This window comes from Rhamphochromis sp. 'chilingali' (genome assembly GCF_963969265.1).
Source record: "Rhamphochromis sp. 'chilingali' genome assembly, chromosome: 10".
In the NCBI taxonomy this organism is placed as follows: Eukaryota; Metazoa; Chordata; class Actinopteri; order Cichliformes; family Cichlidae; genus Rhamphochromis; species Rhamphochromis sp. 'chilingali'.
The window spans coordinates 28,755,511-28,782,440 of NC_137937.1; the positions used below are offsets into that span (position 1 = coordinate 28,755,511).

Here is a 26,930-nt window from a genome sequence, read left to right on the forward strand (position 1 = left end):
TGACTTATTAGGCTTTCAGTTGGCGTGCTCGGTGAAAAACGGTTCACATGAGAGGATGATAAATGTCAGGAAATCCTTTTTCAGCCTTTTCGGGTTGTATCTGATATTTTCGAACACTGAATGTTGCTTTGACGATGGTAAGTTGGGTTCGTTTATGTTCTTTCTGATCATTTTAAAGTTCTCTCAATATGTCATCTTGATGTGTGCTCAATCACAGGTAAAGAAATTCCGGAAAGTTGATTCTGTTCATTGTCTAAACAGGACCAACATTCTGGGACCCTGAATGTGTAACTTTACATCCTTCTGTTCTGTCATATGCCAGGCTGTTATCTGCCAAAACCAAACATCACTCTGAAAGCTATTAATGACAAGCAGACCCTTGTGGTGAGCTGGTTGGTAAAACACAGCAGTTTTGTGGGTGACATTTATGAGATCGAGCTCAGCCGCACTGAACAGCACACCGTTATTTACACTGTGAGTATTGAGAGGTGTGTTTTCTGTTTTTAATGCTGTTTAAAAGTCATAGAATACAGTCAGAATGTTACATATAAAAGATAATTTGTATTTTTTCTGCCAGGTCATCACAGAGAAAGACAGAATCTTTTTTTTTCCATTACCACCACATTTAATTGATTCTGTAATCCTGCTTTTAAGACCTACCAGTGTTATTATGAACAATTATTTCCTGTTTTTTAACCTAGAAAAATGTGAGCGTATCACCTGGAGTTTCGGCCAAATACACATGGACATGGATCTCTGATCTGCCTCTGGAGTGTGTTGATCACTCTGTCAGAATGCGATACTATAATCAGTCTGACCAGAGTCCTTGGAGCAACTGGATAACCAACTCTGGTGAGATGTTATGCTGATCATTAAATGTCAGCCTACGTGTTTTACTGATGAGGTTAAAAAGCAGCAGTTGTCGTTTTCTTAGGAATGAAACGTTTCTCAACATCTGTCTCTTTCAACATATATCTTACGCGTACAATGCAAATATGTACATGGTTGGGAAATAAGGCGTTGTCTGCAACACTTTTTTTTTTTTTTTTTAGTTTACTACCTATAAGGGAAGTAAAGTAAAAAAAAAAATGTAATAAAAATTAAACTTTTTAAAAATGTTATAGTTTCTGTGGGTCATCAGTCTGGACTCAAGGCAGGGTTGTTGTTTTTTTGTAATAGCCAAGCGAGTCCAACAGCGAGTCTGTTTGGCATTGTCTTGTTGAAATAAGTGAGGCTTTCACTGAAAAAGACATTTCATAGATGCATTTATTACGTATTTATCTTTTAGAATGTTGGTTATCTACAATTAATCAGGCAAAATGTTTACATTTTGCCTACAGGGTTTACATGAGCTATTATATATATTATTTAAACTGCATTTTGTTGCCTTGTACTTGTGACATGTGCAATGACAATAAAGTTGAATTCTATTCTATTCTACTGTATTATACAGCAATTTTTTAATATAATTTCCCGTTTTCAATGACTCAAAAGGAATCGGGCACATTTACTACTGGACACAATTTTAAATATATAGATTTTTGTTAATTCTTGGATGAAAATTATTTTGAGTCAATGACAGCCTGAAGTTTAGAAACCATCACATCACCAAGTGCTGTATGTTCTCCCTCCCACTGTTTACTGCAGTTTGTTGCTTGTTTTTCTGTCTCTGTGACATCCTGTGTCATAAAACTGCTTCTTCCAGCAATCATATCATGTAACACTTACAGTCGTGTCCATGTCATAACATTGCCTTTACCAGGTGTGACAGAATACTTTACTGCGTAAAAACATATTTTTCCTCTTTTCTTTTGTGTTGCTTATCCTTGTGGTCAGACATGTTTGACAGAATACTTTGAGTCAAAAGGTGTTTATTTCTTCTTCTTGGACTCTTTTCTTGGGGGGAGGGGTTGTTAAGTTATGTAAATTCTAATCGATTTCATCTTTCGTCTAAACAACCATTCTTCCGTTTCTTGGAATCTGTATAGTCCTCAGGTACGACGTCACTCATGAAGTTAAAAGAAATTGCCCATGCCGTATTGCACTAATCCAACCCGATATCATTAAGGATGGTGAATGAACGACACACTAATGACAAATCAGATGGCCTCTCTCCTCAATAAGCTGGAGGATGCAATGTTCATCATTTCCAAAAAAGAAAACAAAAGTCTGAAAGCTTTGATTGGTCAGACTACAGAACAGTTTGCCACGCAGCCTTAATCCACCTTAATGACCTTGGGTGCAAAGAAAGCAGAGGCATTTCTGAATCCCCTTTGTTTTTTGTGTCTCTGTCAGTGCAACAATACAATTTTTGTTCCCCTTTTAAGAACCCTAGAACATACCAAGGGATTATGCATGAAATTCTGAACAGCTCTTCATCAGACTGCACTGTAACTTTACTTTGTCTTGCAGGATTCAAAGCAAACGATAAGATCCACATTTTCCCCTCCAGCCGTGTGCTGAGGCAGGGCAGCAGTGCCATGTTCTGCTGTATTCCCCCAACAGGGGTGAACGTTAAAAGAATGACCTTCAGGAACGAGGAATACCGTCTTTTGAGCATTGGAGGCGGAGTAAAAGCTATCACTGTAAACAACCTCACTATCCCAAAAGGAATAATTAAGCATTTGTTACTGACCTGCGATGATGCAACAGGCAAAAGTTTTCCTGTCTTGAACTATATCAGTTGTAAGTTTGAATCGTTCTTTTTTTGTATTCTTTATTAATTTAATGCAGAACTTGTACATGTATAACTGTATATGTATATGTGTGTATATTGTAGTTCCACCCCAGAAACCCAGAAACCTCAGCTGTGTAACCTTTGACATGGTATCTGTCAGCTGCACCTGGGATTCACCCAGAAAGCGACTCCTGCATGATCGCAACGTGCAAATTTACACTCTCCACATAGAGTAAGCACATGAAGTACACACCTTATATTGTAACACAATGTAAGGCATAGATGGCAGTGATTTTCATAATATTGGACTGATTCAGTGCTGTGGAAAGGTTTTGAGCCACCAGCCATATTTTTATATTTTGTTTCAAAAGAGCGACACTTATTGAGAAATTTTGAGGTTTTCTGAATGTCTTATAAGGTTTTTCTGGCATATATGAGCATGTCGTGCAGTGTGTTCCCAACAAATTTGAGGAAACTGGAAAACTGGAGTACAAAAAAAGAAACAGCAGCCCCCCACCCCCACCCCCCCAAACCAAAGTATCTACAGCAGATAGCTCAAAGTCACGTCTCCCTGAAAGATGAATCATGGGAAAATTCATCAGTACAAATTTCATAGGACACAAAAGATTTATTAAGCCTAATATAAAGTAATCAAACCATAAATATTATTTCACAAAAGTGTAAGCTGATGTGCTGGATGTGTTTGACGTCTTTTCCAATTCTATTGTTTATTAAAAACACAGAAACTCAGACAAGGCTCCCTTCACCTGTGAGCAGTCATCATGTACTTTTCCAGCTGTGCCACACCTACAAAATTATAACATCAGTGTGTGGGTGAAGGACAAGCTAGGAGAGGAGATGGAACGTTATAGCTTCAACATCTCAGACAGAGGTCAGGGGTCATCTTTGTGTATACAACATATTCTCAGTTATGTTTTTGAAGGCATAAAGACACGACGTACATGTCAATTTAAACTGCTCTGTGGTTGATGCTTTCACAATTTACCTACACTGTGTAGTGAAATCAGCGTCAGTGTTGTTTTTGTACTGTTTGAATGTTCACTGCACAACCAGAAAATACACTGATATAAGATACAGTGGGGCAAAAAAGTATTTAGTCAGCCACCGATTGTGCAAGTTCCCCCACTTAAAATGATGACAGAGGTCAGTAATTTGCACCAGAGGTACACTTCAACTGTGAGAGACAGAATGTGAAAAAAAATTCCATGAATCCACATGGTAGGATTTGTAAAGAATTTATTCGTAAATTAGGGTGGAAAATAAGTATTTGGTCACCTCAAACAAGGAAAATCTCTGGCTCTCACAGACCTGTAACGTCTTCTGTAAGAAGCTTTTCTGTCCCCCACTCGTTACCTGTATGAATGTCACCTGTTTGAACTCATCATCTGTATAAAAGACACCTGTCCACAGCCTCAAACAGTCAGACTCCAAACTCCGCCATGGCCAAGACCAAAGAGCTTTCGAAGGACACCAGGAAAAGTATTGTAGACCTGCACCAGACTGGGAAGAGTGAATCTACAATAGGCAAGCAGCTTGGTGTGAAAAAATCAACTGTGGGAGCAATCATCAGAAAATGGGAGACATACAAGACCACTGATAATCTCCCTCGATCTGGGGCTCCACGCAAGATCTCATCCCGTGGGGTCAAAATGATCATGAGAACGGTGAGCAAAGATCCCAGAACCACACGGGGGGACCTGGTGAATGACCTGCAGAGAGCTGGGACCAAAGTAACAAAGGTCACCATCAGTAACACACTACAACGGCAGGGAATCAAATCCCGCAGTGCCAGACGTGTCCCGCTGCTGAAGCCAGTGCATGTCCAGGCCCGTCTGAAGTTTGCCAGAGAGCACATGGATGATACAGCAGAGGATTGGGAGAATGTCATGTGGTCAGATGAAACCAAAGTAGAACTTTTTGGTATAAACTCAACTCGTCGTGTTTGGAGGAAGAAGAATACTGAGTTGCATCCCAAGAACACCATACCTACTGTGAAGCATGGGGGTGGAAACATCATGCTATGGGGCTGTTTTTCTGCCAAGGGGACAGGACGACTGATCCGTGTTAAGGACAGAATGAATGGGGCCATGTATCGTGAGATTTTGAGACAAAACCTCCTTCCATCAGTGAGAACTTTGAAGATGAAACGAGGCTGGGTCTTCCAGCATGACAATGATCCAAAACACACCGCCCGGGCAACAAAGGAGTGGCTCCGTAAGAAGCATTTGAAAGTCCTGGAGTGGCCTAGCCAGTCTCCAGACCTCAACCCCATAGAAAATCTGTGGCGGGAGTTGAAAGTCCGTGTTGCTCGGCGACAGCCCCAAAACATCACTGCTCTCGAGAAGATCTGCATGGAGGAATGGGCCAAAATACCAGCTACTGTGTGTGCAAACCTGGTAAAGACCTATAGTAAACGTTTGACCTCTGTTATTGCCAACAAAGGTTATGTTACAAAGTATTGAGTTGTATTTTTGTTATTGACCAAATACTTATTTTCCACCCTGATTTACAAATAAATTCTTTACAAATCCTACCATGTGAATTCATGTATTTTTTTTTCCACATTCTGTCTCTCACAGTTGAAGTGTACCTCTGGTGCAAATTACTGACCTCTGTCATCATTTTAGGTGGGGGAACTTGCACAATCGGTGGCTGACTAAATACTTTTTTGCCCCACTGTACATGGTTCGTGTGTGTGTTGCTATTAGTGTTTCCTGTTGTGAAGTCGCTGAGAGTGAACCGCGGGGTGACAGACGCCACAGTGTCCTGGAGCATGCAGGAAAGCTTGACTCGTATGAACCTTATCTGTCAGGTTGCTACAGTCCCACTCGGCACCGTGGAGGTGAATTCATTTAAGTTAACAATAATAATCATCAAACTGTTGAGTGTAGATTTGACATTTTAGTGCATGTTTTTTTCCCCATTTACTTCTGTAACAGCTGAGGTGCAACAACATTATGAGCAGTTTCTGCGACACAAAACTGGAGCACCTGGTTCCCAACACGAAGTACAATGTCAGAGTACGCTGCACTGTCAATGGACGACTGTGGGGAGAAGGGGCAGAAGAAACCTTCATAACAGGTAAATATAAATATAATTAGAAAAAATGTTGTTTTACAAATATCATATCGTGTTCAAGTCCAGATTTAATAAAGTGTGAGAAAGACTAAAATTATTGAAGGGCAAAAATTAAATTTCAGTGTTTAGCTTTTATCTGCAAAATGATGCTGCATGAAGGAGCAATTATTGCATACAAACATATTTTTCTTTTCTCTTGTGTTGCTTATCCTTGTGATGGGTTTGTTCATTTGAAAAGAGACTTAAATGCAACATTTGTGTTTGCAGTTGTTTTTCTTAACATGATCTTCACATGAAAAGTCATCAGTGCACAACGATTTATTAAGCCAGTTATAGAGTAATCAAACTACAAGTATTACTTCACAAAAGAGCAAGCTGACACTTTGCTGGATGTGTTTGAGGTCTCTTCCAATTCTCTTGTTTGTTAAAATTACAAATACTTGAAAATATCAGTAAAGTAAAAAGCAAGAGCTTAGCAACAAACTCCCAAAGAACTTTCATTCTTTCATTTTCTTTCATTCCCCATGTACTATCAGGCTTTGATACAACACTTTTCTTTTCTTACTGACCACTCAAAGCCACATTTCACCATATATTTTAATCTACATGCTGTAAGTACTTTATCTACTGTGGCCAATTTAGAATCACCAACTAACCTAACAAGTCTTGGTCTCGGCTTGCTTTGGTACATACAACAAACAAACAAAGTGCTCTAGTTCAATGATCTGCTGCCTGTTATGCTCTAAACAAGTCATTTTCCTCAGATCCACTGGTGTCCTTGGATTTATGGAGAAGAATACAGCCGCTGTCTAACTCGCGCACTCGTCAAGTTACTCTGATGTGGAAGCCAGTAAGTCATTTTTCTGTGCCCTTTAAGCACAAATACTTGGTGGAATAGTACTCTGGTTTTAGAGAATATACAGTATGTCACCGTTACCTTGAACATCCTTCACCCTTAATTACTAATTTATTCTCAGCGTATTGCTGGCACAGCAGCCACAATAAACATACAAGAGTACACGGTTCAGTGGTCACAGGAAGGCCAAACAGAGTCGAAGAACAGCAGCGTGGGCCAGGCAGTGGTGTCCATTGGCCCAGGAAAGTGTGACTTCACTGTCCAGGCTGTCCTCCCCTCTGGCACCTCCATCCCCGCCAACATCACCATCCCACCAGCAGAGCACAAAGGTGAACAGCTTCTCTACACCCAGAGTCTCTTAAATTTAAATGCTTACTTAGACATTTAACTGTTTTTTTTTTCCTTTGACAAAACAAAGGGTTACAAAAGGGTTAAAAGGGACTTTTTAAAAAACGTTTAAGACTGATTATAACAATTTCAAGTAGTCCAGCCTAGAAATGTAAATGTATTAACAACAAATATCTCTGTTGTTTGTTTCCTTGAATTAAAAAACGAAAAAAGTGAAACAACGAGTGTCACTAGAGATTAATAACAAGTATGATTCAATGCAGAGAGGTCTATTAACACATAGTGAGTGAGGAAGAAACACCCAGTGCATCATGGGAATCCCCCAGCAGTGTACGCCTATTGCAGCATAACTAAGGGAGGATTCAGAGTCATCTGGTCCAGCCCTAACTACAGTGGGGCAAAAAAGTATTTAGTCAGCCACCGATTGTGCAAGTTCCCCCACCTAAAATGATGACAGAGGTCAGTAATTTGCACCAGAGGTACACTTCAACTGTGAGAGACAGAATGTGAAAAAAAAATCCATGAATCCACATGGTAGGATTTGTAAAGAATTTATTCGTAAATCAGGGTGGAAAATAAGTATTTGGTCAATAACAAAAATACAACTCAATACTTTGTAACATAACCTTTGTTGGCAATAACAGAGGTCAAACGTTTACTATAGGTCTTTACCAGGTTTGCACACACAGTAGCTGGTATTTTGGCCCATTCCTCCATGTAGATCTTCTCGAGAGCAGTGATGTTTTGGGGCTGTCGCCGAGCAACACGGACTTTCAACTCCCGCCACAGATTTCTATGGGGTTGAGGTCTGGAGACTGGCTAGGCCACTCCAGGACTTTCAAATGCTTCTTACGGAGCCACTCCTTTGTTGCCCGGGCGGTGTGTTTTGGATCATTGTCATGTTGGAAGACCCAGCCTCGTTTCATCTTCAAAGTTCTCACTGATGGAAGGAGGTTTTGGCTCAAAATCTCACGATACATGGCCCCATTCATTCTGTCCTTAACACGGATCAGTCGTCCTGTCCCCTTGGCAGAAAAACAGCCCCATAGCATGATGTTTCCACCCCCATGCTTCACAGTAGGTATGGTGTTCTTGGGATGCAACTCAGTATTCTTCTTCCTCCAAACACGACGAGTTGAGTTTATACCAAAAAGTTCTACTTTGGTTTCATCTGACCACATGACATTCTCCCAATCCTCTGCTGTATCATCCATGTGCTCTCTGGCAAACTTCAGACGGGCCTGGACATGCACTGGCTTCAGCAGCGGAACACGTCTGGCACTGCGGGATTTGATTCCCTGCCGTTGTAGTGTGTTACTGATGGTGACCTTTGTTACTTTGGTCCCAGCTCTCTGCAGGTCATTCACCAGGTCCCCCCGTGTGGTTCTGGGATCTTTGCTCACCGTTCTCATGATCATTTTGACCCCACGGGATGAGATCTTGCGTGGAGCCCCAGATCGAGGGAGATTATCAGTGGTCTTGTATGTCTTCCATTTTCTGATGATTGCTCCCACAGTTGATTTTTTCACACCAAGCTGCTTGCCTATTGTAGATTCACTCTTCCCAGTCTGGTGCAGGTCTACAATACTTTTCCTGGTGTCCTTCGAAAGCTCTTTGGTCTTGGCCATGGCGGAGTTTGGAGTCTGACTGTTTGAGGCTGTGGACAGGTGTCTTTTATACAGATGATGAGTTCAAACAGGTGCCATTCATACAGGTAACGAGTGGGGGACAGAAAAGTTTCTTACAGAAGACGTTACAGGTCTGTGAGAGCCAGAGATTTTCCTTGTTTGAGGTGACCAAATACTTATTTTCCACCCTAATTTACGAATAAATTCTTTACAAATCCTACCATGTGGATTCATGGATTTTTTTTTCACATTCTGTCTCTCACAGTTGAAGTGTACCTCTGGTGCAAATTACTGACCTCTGTCATCATTTTAAGTGGGGGAACTTGCACAATCGGTGGCTGACTAAATACTTTTTTGCCCCACTGTATATGCTTTAGCAAAAAGGAAAGTTTTAAGCCTAATCTTGAAAGTAGAGATAGTGTCTGTCTCCTGAATCCAAACTGGAAGCTGGTTCCACAGAAGAGGGACCTGAAAACTGAAGGCTCTCCCTCCCATTCTACTTTTAAATACTCTAGGAACAACAAGTAGGCCTGCAGTGCGAGAGCGAAGTGCTCTTATAGGGTGATAATGGTACTACAAGGTCATTAAGATAAGATGGGGCCAGATTATTTAAGACCTTGTATGTGAGGAGCAGAAGAATTCAATTCTGGATTTAACAGGGAGTCAATGAAGGGAAGCCAAAACAGGAGAAATATGCTCTCTCTTTCTAGTAACCTGTTAGTACTCTTGCTGCAGCATTTTGGATTAACTTAAGGCTTTTTAGGGAGTTTTTAGGACATCCTGATAATAATGAATTACTGTAGTCCAGCCTAGAAATAATAAGTGCATGAACTAGTTTTTCAGCATCACTCTGAGACAGGATGCTCTAATTTTGGCGCTATTGCACAAATGGAAGAAAGCAGTCATACAGTTGTTTAATGTGCACATTGAAGAACATATCCTGGTCAAAGACAACTCCAAAATTCCTCACAGTGTTACTGCCATCAAGAGTAAGCATCTGGTTAGATACTGCATTTCTAAGATTTTTATGGCAGAGTACAATAACTCAAGTTTTATTAGAATTTAGAAGCAGAAAAACACTTTGCATTTTCAAATCTACTCAGCCAGGGTCTAAAGTCCTGAGTTATTTTGCTTTGTTTTGGACTTTTCCCCCCAGAAAATCTCCCAGTACAGAAGCGTTTAGACAGTACCAGCGAGGGTGGTTTCAATCTGACATGGGAAGATCAGAGCACTGCCACCTGTGGCTATGTTGTGGAGTGGTGCGTGCTGGGAAATGCAGTGCCTTGCACTCTGCAGTGGAAAGTGCCAGAGGGAAATAATGCATTGTTATTACATGCTAGTAAGTTTTATTGTTGTTTTCATTCAGCAATTAATGTAAATACATTTACTCTTGTTTAGCATTCACTGTCATATTTTTATTTTTAGGTGAATTCCAAGCAGGTTACAGGTATACATTTTATATTTATGGATGCACGGACAATGGATATGGACTACTGGAGATACAGACTGGTTACTCACAGGAATTCAGTGAGTTTTGTTATTGCATGTGTGTGTGTGTGTGTGTGTGTTGTATTCATTTATTATGTATAGAAGAGACATTTGAGGCTGAGCGTATTCTAATGTCATAATTCTTCTTACAAAGTGCAGTTAAGATTGACTCTCATGTGATTATACTCTTTGTCTGTTCTGGTAGGTTCCCAAGTTTGTCAGAAATACCATAATTTTTTTTAAATTAATTTTTGACTCTGCATAGCACCAAAGTAGATTTTAAAATTAAATATATGATTGAAGTGCAGACCTTCAGCTTTAATTAAAGGGGTTTAACAAAAGTATTTAGTATATACCTCAAGTATTCAACCTGAATTATACAATGTTCCCTGTTTTCTGAAACTGAAAAACAAACAGTTCCAGGGCCATGAGGCCTGTTTCCTCATTATTCCACGACAAATTAAGTAGATAAAAGATGTGGAGTTTAAACAGAACCAGTTTTTCTTGACTTGTAGGTTTTCTGACAATCTCGGCTGCTTCAATTGCTTATTGTGATCCAAGAATGATACCATGATATTGAGACTGGGACTCTGTAAGCATCATGTCATCTTTAGCTTTTTACCTTGTTCTTCTTTTAAGTCTCTGGTCTCTAGCACAGAATAGGATGGTGAGAAAACTTCTATCATAGTTTGGATCTGGAGTGTGCAGTTGAAAGTAAACGTTTTTATACACTGTAAAAAAAAATATTTTTTTTAAACTGTAAAAAAACAAAACATGAAACTTTTTTTTTTAACAGAGGTTGCTTTTAATGGTAAAATTCAATGTGTTTACAAAACACAGAAAAAAGCAATAATCCTTAAAAAATTAATACAGAGTAGTCCTTTATTTTAAAATGGTACATTGTACTGTACGTTTACCATTTTTACAGAGTAGTAGTTAAAATTTTGACACAGGATATCCTATCTTTGACTAATAGGGGCACCCTGTAAACAAGATAGTCTTTCCTGTTTTGCAGTTCTGATATGCAGAGTGGAGTAATTACTGTGATGCAATCATCTGAAGAGCTACATGTTTAAATAACAAAATACCATATTAGTATAGGTATTTTATAGAAGTTGAGGTTTTGAACTCCGGGGAAACTTTGTTTTGAGAAACTGCATTGTTGCTTTGACACCAGCTAAGCTGCAAATGTTTTAATTAGTTCGGCCTTCCTTCCTCATTACTATCTCCTGTTTCTCAGATTCTGTTCAGCGCCCAAGTCTGGTTGAACCTGTTCAGAGTACTTCCTCTTCTGTGACACTGGAGTGGCATTACAATGAAGATGATCCAGCTCAGCCAGCATTCATCATGGGGTACCTGGTTACAGTGCAGGAAGTAGGATCTGTTTTGCTGCCAGGTCAGGTTGCGAGAGAGTGTGGAGGAATAAACCAGCAATGTTGATCTTCTTCATCTTAATCTCAGTCTGTGGACGTGTTCTAATTATTTACATGATTGAATTTATTTCATATTTCTGGGCAGTGTCAGATAAACCTGATTTGCGTTAAACTTAGTCAGGATGGTGCCCAGCACAATTATTTAATCTGTGTCTCATCCTGTGTACATCTAGATGGGTCCAATGTCTCAGTTGCAGAGCCCCATGTGAAGTTTGTGACCATAGAGAGTCTGAAGGAGAACACAGAGTATACTTGCTCTGTGAGTGCTCTCACTAAAGAGGGGCCTGGGCTACCAGCCAGCATTACCTTCAGAACCAAAAGCAACTGTGAGTTTTAAAACACGCAGAGGGATCCCAGAGATACCGCTACTGAACTGTATTCTTTCCTGGGAGAACCTTTGATAGAAGATGTCAACTTCCAGTGCATGAAGTAATTAATTTCAACTTCTTTTTCCTCCTGTAGACTCTTCTCTCATAATCAAGGTACTGACTCCCATCTTTTTACTCATGGGCTTCACTGTTCTCCTGTGGTCCCAAGTGAAAATGTGAGTAAGGTCATCTTTCAATAGAGACCTAAAGATAGAATCCTGAAGATGATGATATAAACCATTTTGAACTCTTTAAAAAAAGAAACTATCTGTTTCAGTGTGAGGAGCAGGCTGAAGGAGATATTTATTTACCCTGTGGATATGAACATTAAAACTCCAGAGTTCGAAAGCTTCCTGCATGAGGTATGAGCTAATCACTGAGAGAGCAAAAAAAAAAAAAAAAAAAAAAAAAAAATGCACAAAGAGGAAATATCCAGCCTAGGAAGGAATGATATCTATTTCTGACACAAGATTCTAGCTGCTCAGCAGTCCTAGGTCTTTGTCATATTTTTGTTTCATCATAAACCAAATGTTTTTCCACTGATGGACTGCAGGCAAGCCAGTTCAGCCAGCTGATTCTCCCACTACAAAGCCATGTTGTTATAATGACTGCAGTATGCAGTTTAGCATTGTCTTGCTGAAATATGTAAGGCCTCCTCTGAGAAAGATGTCTGAATGGGTGACAGTGTTGCACCAAAACGTGTAGATCAATTGCATAGACACCTATTCCCCCCTAATACCATCAGAGATGCAGGGTTACGAACTGAGTGCAGATAACAAACCGAACGGTCCTTCTCCTCTTTAGGTCCACAGAAGACGACAGCATTTCTGTGTTGCCTTCACGTTTGGCTTGTTCTTTGCATGGTAGAACTGTAACCTGTCAAAGATTTCTGGAAGTCTTCCAGTGCCCTTGCAGTGATTTGCAGGAATGAATCATGCCTGTTTTAAGTCAATTTCACCTGAGGGCCCAAAATTTAAAGCCATCCAATAAGATAATAATCAAAGTTTTCATTAGTTGTCCAAACATTATAAACAGATTGGTGAATCTCTGCCTATCTTTACTTCTGAGAAACACTGCCTCTCTCAGATGCTTTGAGACATGCTGCTACCATCAGTCTAAACCTTTGATTCCCCGCCCCCGCCTAACTAGGTTTGTGTTTATATTTGGATTTGTGCCTGTCACTTAAGTTATCATATCTTCTTTGCACAGACTGATCAGTGGCTGCAGTCTCAGAAGCCAGAGGAGTGCATCAGCTGTGACATCCAGATTTTGAATGGCAGACCCTCTCTAAATGAAATAACCGCACTGAGAGATTCTGAGCTTATGAATGAACCATGCTCTCCTAGTTTGCAGTCCTCGCTTTCATCTTCGTCACCTTCTTGCATGCTGCTCGAAGCAAATTCCTGTCCACAGTTAGCTACTCTGCCCTGGGACAGACCAGCCTCTCAGCAAGTCACAAGCCTGATGAACAGGAGTTACTTATACACTTTGAAGGAGGGTTACTCTGAACCACCTAACGTTGTATTCAGTGAAACCAAATCAAGCTTTGAAGCTTCTGACTGCCCCCTTGAATCATGCGGTGTCATATATGGTTATATCGCCAATGATTCTTTATAAATACTGAGTCAAGTCTGACTCAGTATTTCTTCCTGTCCCATACCGTAAATACATAATTTGTTTATTAGACATATTGTGAATCAGCTATCCTGTATTCATGCTAAACTGTAAATTGCAGAAGTGGTTTTGTTTAAAAATGATATTATATGGGTGTTATCATAACAAAGAATTAGTAGTGCACAAAACTCAAATCAGATTGTCTAAAGTTTGATGTGAGAAGAGAAACAAAAACTCAGGATTTTGCTCAACTGTGAAGGAACTGGAGATGTTATCTACAGGATGTAAGTGCTGCAACAGATAAGGTAGATGAGCAGGCTTAGATGTTTGCATATTTTCTGAGCATGACTTTTTAACATAGCTTGTGATGCAGAAGGTGCTGATAGTGGTGTAGTTGTTAATGGGATGTAGGTATAATGCTTGAAGTGCCGTGCTATATGAATCCATAGTTAAAAACGCGACTCGTGTAGCATTGCTATTAGCTCATTTGGTTCAGCAGGTGACTCATGTGTCCTTTGAAATGAAAACATGAATAAAGTGCTTTTCTATATAAATGTAAGAACATTATTAGAGGTATTAGTTTAGGAATTTTTAACACTGCCATCTTTTCGCCTTTTCTCCATATCCTTTTAGACATCCCAGCCCTGTCTGATTCTGTGGCATGCATGCTCACATTCACACTAGATTAACTTGGCTCAACTTGTTTTCTTTTCAGAATCCTATTAAATGGCTTTCTTTTTATTTTCAAGCATTATTAAAATATCCGTTTTCTTTCTTTTGTCATGAAGGTTGAATTAAAAAAAAAAAGAAAAAAAAAAAAGGAAAATTAGAGGAAATGTTTAGTCATCATTTCTCTGGAATTTCTCGATCAGTGACTCATAATTGGAATTTTACACTTCAGCTCAGGTCTACTTGTTGTAACAGGTTGTTCAGCAAATTCTCACCTAAGTTTACATGCATTGTGTTCTATACAGTTATTATGCAGTTAGCACACCGGGTACAGCTCATAATCTAATTTAATACAAAGTAGATTCAGGTTGTGTTCTATCGTCTTGCACATTTACATTTTACAGTTGAAATTAGTGGGGTTTTTTTTTTAGCTCAGTTATTTCTAAGCCTTCTAGGAAACTGAGTGAAGTCTATAGCATTTCAGACTCAAGTTATGATTCTATTTTAAGATCACACCTTTTGATAACATGTTGATTTATAAACTGTTACAATTTGTTTTTGACCAATAGTTGAAAGTACTAAGTATTTGTACTCATATTAGTTTTAGTAACTAACACAAAGTTGCAAAAATGCCCTTCTGACAGGTTGTTCAAATAATACCTTGTATAAGGCAGAACTCACACATTCACCAAATACTTTTCATAAAAAGTAAAACATGACAATTAGGACATCTTAATTAAATCAAGTCCTATCCTTGTATATTCACTGTTTCTGCTGTTAATCAAACCACACATCTGCCTTTTTTCCATGCCTTTAAATCAAATGCAATCAAGCCATGACTGGTTTGGATAATTCAAATGTGGAGTATCATATATATTCATATTTAAAATCAAAAGTTTCAGTATCTCTACTGAAATCTATTCAAGCTTCCTCCACCTGACACTTCTCCCCCACATTCGCTCGTTATGAAGAGCCAAGCGTCAAAAATGGTTAAAATGAGTCACATCTGAGTTGATATGACAGAAATAACTGCTCAGACTTAAGAAAATGTGGTTCATCAAAGACATGCAGTATAGCATATGTATATGTATGTGTATAGCATAGAAAAGACCAGAAATACTTTTTCTCCTCCTTTGCTTCTTTCACATAGATTTAAATTGAGTCACACAGGACTACATGACTGGTAAATCAGAATAGATTCCTCATTACAGTCACATGAGCACTTAAGCTGTCGATTGCTTTTTTCCATTAACATTTCTGCATGAATTCTGGAGAAAAAAAGACCAAAAGAAACAAAAACAGGTGCTGTACAGCCTGAGAGATATTGAAACTATTGACTCAGAACTTTACTCAGCCCATATTATAAACACCTAAAATAAACAAAGAAAGTAGTTGATTAGATTCACCAAACAGTCGCATCCACTAAATGTAAAAAATACTTTTATTATAGACTCATACAGTAGTTACAAAATCCTGAGGAGCAATTGCGCACATAAGCTTGTCTGAGGCACCACTAGGTGACAGAACAGGATAAAATGGTGAATGCTACTCTGATCTGATAATCAAATCCAAAATATTATAAAGAAATGCTAAAACGAAATAAGGACACATGCTTAAAATATAAAGATCCATTTGGTACAGTTGAGAAATAAAAAGCTTAAATAGCTACATATACTAAAAAAAAAAAAAAAGAAATACTATATTCTCTATGTCTTAGAGTCATTTACATGCAGCTCAATAGTCACTGGAGCGAGTTGTAGCCTCCCTCAGTAGTGCATAATTCACAGAAAACAGAAAAAGCAGACTGACCTGCCAAAACAGTGTTTAACGTCACCATGACTCTTTAAGTAAACAGAAGCCACCAGCAGACCATAAAGCTGAGGAGGCACATGTGGCTCATCCATTTAGTTTAGCCAATGTCCATGAAATTTAAAATCCAAGATAACAGAACAGCTGCCAGATATCGTCCATGTCTTCACATAGAAGCTCTCTGATGTACTCTTACCCTCAACTTGTTGTGTTTTCTGGAGAGAAAAAAAACGAGACAACCAACACAAATGAGTGTGTTTGCATGCAATAAAGCAGTGAAATGGAATAGGTGCTTATCAAGAAATGGGGCACAATTTGTGTTTTTGTGACGAGCTCAGATACAAAGTTCAGACGTGTGACCCCTAAAAGCAGGTGAACAAACTGCTGTTTGCTCGACTACAGTGTCAACAAGATCCAACAGAAGCTTCGGCAAAATCAAGTTTCAACTTGCACCCGTTCCTTACCGTTGTGGCGGTGACACCATACACTTCCACAGAATAGCATACAGTCCAAGCAAAAAGGCGATGAACAATGCGGCTGCAATGGAACCTAAAAAGCACAAAAACATTCATGTTTTACAAATTCATTCATATCATGCATTAGCACTTAAATCTCTAAGGGAAGCGTCGTACGATATGCTGCTTCTGTAATATCTGACAAGCATGCATAATTTGTTTACATGCTTTTATTACTGAATTCATCTGTTCTTAAACAGATAATAAAAACTGTTATATGGCTCTATATGCTCATATACACACTCCTCATTTCCCTATCTATTTGCTTAATAGTATTAAAAGAAAGATTCACTCTGCAAGAAAAAACAAGACGAATCCTGTTTAGCACTTCGTGCATTTCTTTTGCCACTTCTTAGACCTCTAATCTCTTATGATACAAAGACAATATAAAGTGCAGTTATAAATTCTGGGACTCCACCCACAAAACCTGAACATCGATGCTGTAATTCCTTATCTGACTCACGATCCATCACAATTCACAGGTTACTGCAGTGTGTAAAGTACACAGAGAACTTGATGAGTTTTCTTGTCATTGGTTGGCTCTACTTCACAATGAGTGTGAATAAGAGAAGGACCCTCGCAAACAATCATATCAATTTAGGAATATTATGATTACAGAGACGCACTTAACACATCAACATGTCGCAGCATTGACCATATGACCAGATCCTAATAGAATGGTGACAGGAAAGTCACCAAAAAAAAAAAGAAAAAAAAAAAAGGTGTGAAATGACAAATATAAACTTGACCTTGAGGACAGTTTGGGTGAAAACCCTTTAGCTGGTCGGTGTGTGTAGGTTTTACAAAAATCTTAAAAATACTCTAGAAGTGCCGATTCTTGTAAACTGTAAACAGATGGATGAAAATACCTTACCATAGCATGGTGTTAAAAAAATAATATAAAAATCCTTTAGTTAAATTTGCCCCCTCCCCTTCATGAGCATCTTTCTTTTCTGCATCTCAGTGCACAGCTTTTCCTCCAGTGTGTCAAATTGGTAGCGTGTTGACTTGGATTTTTGTTTCAGGGAAGCGGCCTGCCTGCAGACCAGACCTTTTATCACTTTAAAATATTTAGTGCATCATGAAACAAACAGTTTGAAAAGAAGAACCAGAACTGCTGAGCAGCTAGAATCCTACATCAGACAACAGAAGGAAAGTCCTCTCACAAAAGTCCAGCAGCTGGTCTCCTCTGTTCCCAGATGTTTACAGAGCGCTGTTTAAAAAAACAAAAAAAAAAAAAAACAAAACCCAAAAAACCCCCCAAAAAACCAAAGAAACCACATCTCAACTTTTTTGAGATGTGTTGCTACCACCAAAGTCAAAATTCCATTTTGTTTTTACATCGCATCTCAACTTTTTGGATTTGGAGTTGTTGTGTTAATGGATAACACAACAAGAGGATGCTTCAGGTCATGCATTTATCCTGATACGCTAAGAAACCTGAAGTCATCATCTTAAAACTGCTATTTGTCTCTCCGGGCTGTAGCTACAGAATCAGCTCTCATTACCAGGGTTGATCCTTTGCCACATAAGTTGATGTTTGCTCTGTGCACAATGGGCCTTCCAGGCAGCGATGTTTAAAAAACAAACAAACAAACAAAAAAAACCCTCCAGATACACAAGGAAATGACTGAAGGAGAGAGACATCAAATTTACATCAGGTAGGTTTTTTATTTTTATGACCACTGTCCCTAAAATGTATGACTGCACCTAATAATAATGATGGGATTTCATTCGACTTTCAAGTTCTGGGTGTTTGATCCTCTTCACTTACACTTATCTCAAACATCAGATAAAAAGTGTACCACAAACTTTGCTTACAGAAGCGCAGTTTACTTAAGATGTGCTATATGCTCTTTTTTTTTTTTAGCCCTCTAAAGTTTTGAACTTTAAAACAACTTTTAAGTTTGAATTCTCTGGTCAAGCATACGCATACTTCAACGGCGAAACACGTCCGGTCACACCGACAGGAGCTCCATGAGCAAACAGCAACATGACAACAAGAGCAATCTAAAGTCACAGGGGTGCAAAGCTTATTTAGCACAAGGGTCCGAAGATAAGAGAAAAATCTGCCTCCGTGTCTCAACAAAACCATGCAGGATATCAAAAAGGTCATATACAAACACAAACTCACACACAGCACAACAGCAAAGCATCATATTTGTGTTTATGGCTCATTCAATAAATATAGCCCTAAACAATTTGACCAAAGTCAGACAGTATTTTGCAGTCACACTCCTAAAATAACTGTAAAGTGTTTCTAAGGTGTTTTCAAGCTTGGCTGACTGTTGGTTGTGTAACTTGATTCGGTTTATTTTCAGTCTCGACTCTCTGGGAGAAACAGGCATTTTTGTTAGTTGTTGACTGAAGGTGGTCCATTTCACGTTTTCTCTCTCTCTTTGCAACAGGCCCTACATGGTGTAGAAAAACTTAATTTTAGACAAAAATTATGCTCACCTGGGATCATTCCATTAGTAAAAGTAGGAGAGTCCTTTGAGTTGGGATGAGTGGCAGCTGCAGTAGAAACTTTACAAGGAAGAAAACAGAAATACATGAATCCACAGCTAAAAAAAAAGTCTATTTAAGATATATACTTGCCTGCGTAACAAATGTAAAAATATGACACAGTATTTTAAATTTTTACTTAAAAGTTCCATGTGAGTGTAAAGGACATAAACAACATTGAATTAACACTGAATAAATAACATAATTGTGAAATACTCTGATCGGGATTCAACAATTTTATTCCCAAGCAGCTTTTGCTGTGATGCTGGTGAAACTGTGTCAGTTAAAGATTCAAATCTACACAGTGCTCACACTGCTGCAATATACATGCTTCCTTCTCAGTGAGCACACTTTTTTACTACATGAACAGTTCCAGAAGCAGTTGGTTGATCCTCACTGTCTCCATTAAAATCAGAAACACCCCTTTCGTGTAATCCATACCCACAGTTGTTGCATAACACAGTAAATAATTTGCATTTTTGTGCAAGTTATTGCTATGCGTTCGTGTTGAGCAGAGACTATTGGGCGTCACTGAAACTGTGCCATGTTGTTTTTTTGCTCCCTATAAATAGAATGGACTGAATGGAATTCACCTGAAGTGAATTTATTGGATTCTTTCATCGAGTTTCAGGTAGTTAAGGCACTTTTTGGTGGAGTTACTATCCACGCATAATACCGTGCCTAAAATGAAAACACTACAAAATATTGCAGCATCTCTTTCATTCTGTTATCTTGGGACTCTTCTGGTGAACTTACGATTCCAACCCAAGAGGAAGAAGACAGGTATGAGAAAACCTCAAGGAAGAGATAAGACCTACCATTGCTCTGCTGCACCGCATGTGACAACTGCTCCCCGAGATCTCGGTCGACCATCTGAAAGTGCAAGCAAAACATTCGGGTTTGAACACAAGAGTGCTGCCTACACACACACACTTTTAACTCGCCTTCTTTGTTAAAAACGTGTACATCTAACGTGTGTTACAGCAGATGTAGGAACTTGCTGCAGGAAGTTAAGGTGAAAAATCGGAGCGTTTGGGGGGCATCGACAGGCACAAAGGTAAGAGAATGTCCAAGAAAATGTAAAACGTGTGCGCCAGAGCAACGCTTGAGCGTGTGAATCTACTTACAGCCAAACAGAACAGGAACAGGTTACGCTCCCAGTAAAAACAATCAAACAAGCCCGCTTATAAACACGTAAATCAGTACCGTGTAACCGTCGTCAGACAGATCCCGACAGACTTGTTTTTGGTACATTGTCGCTCACAAAACACACAAAAAGCGCTTCCTTCTCACCTTTGAACTATTTCCGTTATTGGTTAGAGCGCTGCTTTTGTTTTTCATCTCCGTCCACATTTTCAGGGCTGTGCGGCCAGACTTCATCAACTCATGCTGTTTTTCTCACCTCAGCGGCGCCCTGAGACGCACCTCTCGTGGTGCGTTCATGTGCTTCTTTTTGAACTCGTACAACAGCGCACACAAGCTTGCTGCTAATTTTCGACGCAGTGTAGAAACGATTAGGCTACATAAGTAAATTGATTCTTATGTGCTCTATAATGCTGTAATATTAAGGAAATGCAACATATACTTGCTTGTTTGTTTATCACTTGGACTAACCTTTGATTAAAAGGGCTCATTGATGCTTAATTTACAATGAAGTGGAACTAATGCCCTCATTATTTTCTGTCATGTATACCGCTACAATGGTTGCTCTTCATATTAAACTTAAGATAATACACTGAGTGTGAATAAGTGTCAGGCTTTGTGTGACGCTGGTGACACACAAAGAGGGAGCCAATTAAAATAAATATAGAAATTAAAATGAAGGAGTTAAAACTGATTGCTTTATTTTTTGGGGCCTACGCCAATGCGTCCTAAAAGATATGAGAATTATTTTAAAATGTAAATCATACAAAGCTGCTCAAGTAGGAGTCCAAGAACGAAATATGAAACTGAGCATAACAACTCCACTTTAAGCCACGCTGCATGGCTACACCATTTTAACATTTCTTTAAAGTTACATTTCCTACAGCAAGTGAAGGAGGCGCCAGATCGGCCCAACTTCCTGCAGGAAGAAAGCAGTCACATATCGCAAAAGTATGCTGATCCAAGATAATTATATTTACAGCAGGACTACTGATTTTCAGTGAGTGTATACAATGTTTTCCTGCCACCACATTCACCCTGATAAACGCACTTCCACTCGGATAGATAAAACAATAAGGACATGGGACACAGCAAAACACTCGGCTTTTTATCTAAGCAAGATTACATGTTCTGCAAACAGTGTTTGAACAAGTCAGTGTTCCAAAAACAAAACGTTAACACAGACAGAAAATTCATTTATTATCAGAAGTCTCCGTTTTGAATTTGAAGACCACATCTTGACCAAAATATGTTTAATGCAGACCGTTTAATACACTGGTCAGAGTAAGACCTGACCTGCAAATAGCCACAGCATAACTCCACAGATCAGACAGACAATCAAATTCAACTTGTTAATTGGAAAATTGCAGGGGGAAAAAAGAAAGAAAAAGAAAGAAATTAAACAAATTTGCCAGAAACAACCCTGGACAACCTTCATATGGGAATTAGTCATATGAATAGAATATACACAAAAGTTAATTTATGAGAAATATTTGTTTTTCTCTCCATTAAAGAGAATCACACAAACAGTCTGCAGATATTGCACAAAGGTTTACACTGTAAAAGCAGAAAGAGCAACTCCAGATCACACATACAAACCTCAGCGCACGCACACACACACACACACACACACACAGCATTAATAGAGCCTGAAGCCGGATGGTATATTTCACAAAAAAATCACTCACACTCACAGACACACACATACAACAGACAAGAGCATGGAGAAACATCTAAAATGCACAACCAAAGGCATATCTTCCTGAAGAATGAACTTTCTACCCCTACCACCAAAGGAAAAAACAAAGCTCCTCTAGTCAAACCGCGTCGGTCATGGAGTGTCTTAAAGTAAGTGGGGTCTAAAATATTAGTCAACAATTGTTTGTTCTCACTTTAAACTTAATTTAATCAAAACTTGACCAGCACACAAAAACAGGGCAGAGAGTGCATGAGCACCTGAGGTTACCCAGAATCACCATTGTCAAAAAAAAAAAAAAAAAGGGTGGTAAAATGCCAGTGATCCCAGAGGGATTACAGACAGATGTACAAGTCGTCCAAACACAAAAACCTGATTAAGTGTTGTGTGTGGGATATCAGTATGGAAGCATGGCTACGGTACACATCGTAAATGAGTGCAAACACGGCAGCGGGTTTCATGTTAGTCACACTGTAATAAGGCTGCATCTATGGCAAACATCGTTATACATTTTATATCTAATCTCCGACTTCTCATTAGCTTCAAGCATTTTCATCATCACTTAACAAAGCAGTTATCCAAAGTGGGAATGTTAACGATTTCAACAAGAAAGAAATTATGTAACCGAACCCTGTACAGAAGAGAAGTTTAAAAATCTCTGTCTAAGCAGCTATCACATGTCAAAACAGCAATCTGCTGTCTTGGCTCATTTTAGAGTATTTCTACTGACCTCAGCACTGAGGTTCATGAAACCATAAAGTGAATGAGCAGGGCCACCTTGTGGGCACAGAAGGACTGAACTGCAATGCTGACACGCCGAATGAACAGAGATAAGACTGTGGGATTGTCAGAGTTGCCATGAAGCAGTAGCACAACCATGGTTAATACTACTTCGAATTTTAAGAGTGGAGACCAGACAGTCAAGATCTGATTCAATCAAAATAACATTAAATGGTTTGAAGACATTTTAACGACACATCACCAATACACGACGTCACACTTATGTCTCCGGCTGGTACTGAAAAACTGCACAGATGTTTACCTTTTCAATGGTTAAAAATAATTCATGTTACTTTTCCCCCCTGACCAAACCCCATCACTCCTTCAGCCCCCATCAGTCACAATCCGCAGAGGTCGCATTTCAGACTGGCCATCCTTTCTTGCTCTCTTCTCGGTGTCCCATCTTGGATTTGACGGCCCCTGAACTGTCTTGGTTGAGAGCTGGTGGCAGGTGGATGATGGGAGTTGTAGGAAAAGCAGAAAGGCAGAGATAGAGAGGCATGTCCAAGAAGGACGAGGCAGCGACATCACATGATTTCACAGCAAGAGTTCTGTTTCCGTGCCTGAAGGTTAAACACAAACAAATATGCAAATAATTTGCCCTGCTTAGTAAATTCAGCGCACAGTCTTGAAATTTAGCATAATGTCAATAAGGTCAGTCATTCAAACTTACAGTCTTGTAGAAGGCTTTAGACTGGTTTCCCAGATGCTCCGACTTTGCCACAAGATCATCCAGTTTCTCTCCTCTTTCCAGCAGACTTTCCATGGTGTTGTGCTGCAGACAACAAAATATTTATTTATGAAACAACAGAAACACTACAACTTTGCTTTAGTTAAATAGATTGCCCAATATGGTTAAAAATTGCAGTTAATAAGAGAAAGTTGCCTTTCAATCCATTACATTTTGTCAGATGACAGGATAACATAAAGTCCAAATGCAAACCTTTCCAATCCTTGCCAATCTGAACCCTATGCTATAAAGCGAGTTCAACATACCCAGGGTATGTCTAACTCCAGAGAAGTTAATAAATGTCTAAAGAACATAAAAATGTGAATGTAAAAGGAACAAAAAAAAATGCGTTTTTGTGCTTCATTCCTAAGTTTTAGTAAGGTATAAGTTGTGATGGCTTTTCCATCTGCATTCCAGAGGGATAAGGAATAACTATGAACACATCTGATTTCTGAAGTAATTGAAAGCATGTATTAAAAAGTTTTTTTAAGAGTCCATCATCTCTTTCTGTGTTCTCATGCAATGCAAAATTTGAGTATAAATTAATGTGGACACTTCTCTACTTTGATTTATGTATGAACGGTGGTTTACCAAAATGATCTTTGTCTCATCCAGCTCTGCCTGCACTTTGGTCATTGCATCAGCTTCCCTGGGGTTCTGTGGATAAATACAAAAATACAACCAGCTATCAAGTAGATGCATTTCGCACTATACAAGTAAATTCTGCCAAATGATGTGAGAATCTGGTGATTATGGAGTCCTTCTGATATTGTTTTAAAATCACACAAACAGTCTAGTTGCAGTCATACACTATCAGATCTTTCGTTAAAATAAATTCTGAGAAGTAAACCAAACTGACCTGGTATTTAGAGAGGTGAATGTCAAGGGCTTTGTAGTTAATGGTGTCAGGATTACCAGAAGGCCAGTCTATACTGTCCACTTGCCTAGAGAACTCCTCTAATACCTAAAAAACAAAACAAAACAATGTCAATATTGAAATCACAACAACAAGTCTCATAATATATATATATATTTTAAAAAAAATATATATAAACCACCTTGTCAAGCAATGTGAAACAGACTCTCTGTGGATATTCAGTATCTGCGATGACTACAGCACCCAAATTGTCATTTCTCACATACACATGGCACAGGTACTCTGAAAAGAAAAAAAAAAACAAAGGAGCAAGGTGTGTTGTTATCAGAACAATTTTCACCCGATCTTATTGTACAGGAAAACTACTGTGTCTACTGGTGCATTGAAGAAGGGCCAAAGAATAAAAAAACTTATTAAAATACAACTTAGCAAAATGTTCTCCATAAGACTCCCAAAATAAAAACAAACAACACACACTGATTATGAAGCATAATTCTGTAATGACATTTGCTAAAGTCCATGTCACATGATATGATGATTCAGCCTGCATGAAATTGAAGAGAGGAAAAGCAGTCTGTGTACTCCAGGAACAAGGAAATGTTTAGCATCATTGTTTTGAGACAGCTTACATTTTACTTTATTATCTCCAACTGTTTAAACTTGACTTAAAATGTCCATTTTCAGGCCAGAGAACATGTTACAGCCCCATCACAATTTCCCAGTCAAACATCAAATCACTTTTAAGCAGAAATCTCCTTCTGCCCTGCTGTGACACAGGACACTGCAGGAAGTAATTTCTTTATGATATTACAAATCACAACTGTTATATATCAAATTATTTTTCTCGTCCTTTGAGATCTGTGATAGTCTTTAGTTATCCATGTAAGCGGCTAATGTGCAGCCTTTTATACCAATACCACTGTAAGAGGATACTTGGCAAAAGGTTACCCTGAATCTGTAGGGTCCTCTCTGATGCAACAGCACTAATCACTGCATCACAGGGCCACACCTAAAACACTCTAAATCTGTTTACCTTGTTCTTTGACAGAGGCACGGGTTCCTTGAGATGTTCGTTCAACAATCAAGGCACTGGTGAAGGTCATGAACTCCTGAATGCTAAACAAACCAAAGCAATACTTAGTGTAGAGAAGGAAACACTTAAAAATAGTGAAATAAATACTACCCGTGATGTGTGAGGCACGGGTCAGTAAACTACAGTAAAAACTGTTTCGTTTCGTTAGTGAGACGCACCTGGAGCGCTGAAAGAAACTGAAGGAGGACAGGTCGTAGGCCGCTTTGAGAAGATTGGATTTGGTCGCTCCTTTGTAGAGGATGCTGAGACTGTAGAGCTTCATATTGCCACCGGTTCGTGTGTCAGTTACACAGTCCTGATAACACAAAAACAATCACATGAGAGCATTATCCTTTATCCGGCTCAGCTAACTAGCTTCCCTGCTAACAAAAAAGGGAAACTTCAACGATGTGAAGCTCGCAGCAAAAGCAGTCGCCGCCTAGATAAAAGCTTGTAGGCTGTTTACTCTCAGCCATAGTCATCTTAGATTAACAATTTTCCCTCCTTACAGATGGGATTAACAGGCTGACTGACGGCGAAAAGCAAAGACTGCAAAGAAGTTGATTCAAGTTTTAAACTTGTCAAGAAAATTACAAAATTTAATCAGATTAGCTCTAGGTGCTATCTACTCTAAGGCAGGCCTCGGCTAACTTACCAGCTAAAACTATCGCAAACCGTCTGATTCCAGTAAAAACAGACAGAAAAAGTCAAATTCCGTATTAAAATAAAACTCGTGGGTATGCACGAAACACGTCCACCAAACTAGTCACAGTATAGTTAGCGCTAACTTAACAGTTTTTAACATGAACTTAAAGTGACCAATCACCACGTCACGGTCCCCAAACGGTGCAATCTGACATTCACTCCGCTGTAAACACGCACACCGCTGTGCTAATAGTTCCGGTTGGTTGCCAGATTCAAAGCGATATTATATCTACCTAATATAAACGTATTTACACGGAGGGAAATCTTAGACACACGGATGGATAACAGTCAGTCTTAAACGGATCATATTTATTTTTCATCTAAGGTACTATGTACATTATTGGATGCAGCAAATCTAATTTTTATCGGTTTAGATTAGCAGGATTATGAGATTGTAATAACTGGTTTAAATGGTGATATGTTTCAACATTTCAACCATATTTATTGATATTTAATGTGCTTTTATACTAATTGTAGAATTATTATTATTATTATTATTATTATTATGTCCTTAATCTGTAAACAACAACAACAACAACAACAACAACAACAAAAAAAACCAACAACCCTAAAAGCCCCAAAACTATTTTAACATTCAGCTGTTTTATGGCAACCTCAATTCATGTTTTTTCTGGTAATCTTGCTCCATTTAGCAATTTCCTCCTGGGCATTTAACTCAGTGTAAGTAAGTGTTTTCCATGTCAGATGTGAGCCTGTTATTCATTTCCTTGGTGACACATTGAAATCCTATTGGCATGGAAACCAGTAAGTATTTAGGTGAATCTGATGATCGTCAGCTGCACTGAAGGGAGAAATGAGGTTTCTTTTCCTGGAACTAATTTTGTTTGAGTTGAGATACTGTCAGTGAGAAGTTTGCCTACAAACTGGAGGTTGCTTTCATATTTTTCTCCATTTTTG

At 38.9% G+C, this 26,930-nt stretch overlaps 3 protein-coding genes across 4 annotated transcripts; 1 reads left to right on the forward strand and 2 right to left on the reverse strand.

Annotated features, from left to right (window-relative positions):
• Positions 1-55: 55 nt before the first annotated feature.
• osmr (oncostatin M receptor) lies at positions 56-14,233 on the forward strand (the record flags this gene model as incomplete). The annotated part of the gene is made up of 17 exons (XM_080894386.1): positions 56-137; positions 323-474; positions 702-852; positions 2,413-2,685; positions 2,780-2,909; positions 3,421-3,569; positions 5,407-5,540; positions 5,638-5,779; positions 6,541-6,626; positions 6,754-6,961; positions 9,765-9,947; positions 10,034-10,135; positions 11,337-11,492; positions 11,703-11,855; positions 11,992-12,073; positions 12,175-12,259; positions 13,107-14,233. The coding sequence occupies 17 exons, from the start codon at positions 56-58 to the stop codon at positions 13,512-13,514; spliced, it is 2,676 nt and encodes an 891-aa protein (XP_080750512.1). The 3' UTR covers positions 13,515-14,233.
• Positions 14,234-15,481: 1,248 nt separating this feature from the next.
• Positions 15,482-20,476, reverse strand: LOC308404476 (uncharacterized protein). Its single transcript, XM_080894546.1, has 5 exons — positions 20,303-20,476; positions 19,828-19,882; positions 18,962-19,030; positions 16,454-16,538; positions 15,482-16,204 (listed from the first exon to the last, which is right to left on the reverse strand). The coding sequence occupies exons 1-5, from the start codon at positions 20,387-20,389 to the stop codon at positions 16,156-16,158; spliced, it is 345 nt and encodes a 114-aa protein (XP_080750672.1). The 5' UTR covers positions 20,390-20,476; the 3' UTR covers positions 15,482-16,155.
• A 763-nt stretch (positions 20,477-21,239) lies between these two features.
• Positions 21,240-26,206, reverse strand: ykt6 (YKT6 v-SNARE homolog). Of its 2 annotated transcripts, none has more exons than XM_080892993.1 (8): positions 26,134-26,206; positions 25,487-25,623; positions 25,269-25,351; positions 24,417-24,517; positions 24,218-24,322; positions 23,950-24,015; positions 23,302-23,403; positions 21,240-23,191 (listed from the first exon to the last, which is right to left on the reverse strand). In XM_080892993.1, exons 2-8 carry the CDS (start codon positions 25,588-25,590, stop codon positions 23,156-23,158), a joined length of 597 nt encoding a protein of 198 aa, XP_080749119.1. In that variant the 5' UTR covers positions 25,591-25,623; positions 26,134-26,206; the 3' UTR covers positions 21,240-23,155. The 2 variants fall into 2 exon arrangements, with proteins under 2 accessions (XP_080749119.1, XP_080749118.1); XM_080892992.1 differs by having other exon boundaries at positions 25,963-26,179.
• Positions 26,207-26,930: the final 724 nt, after the last annotated feature.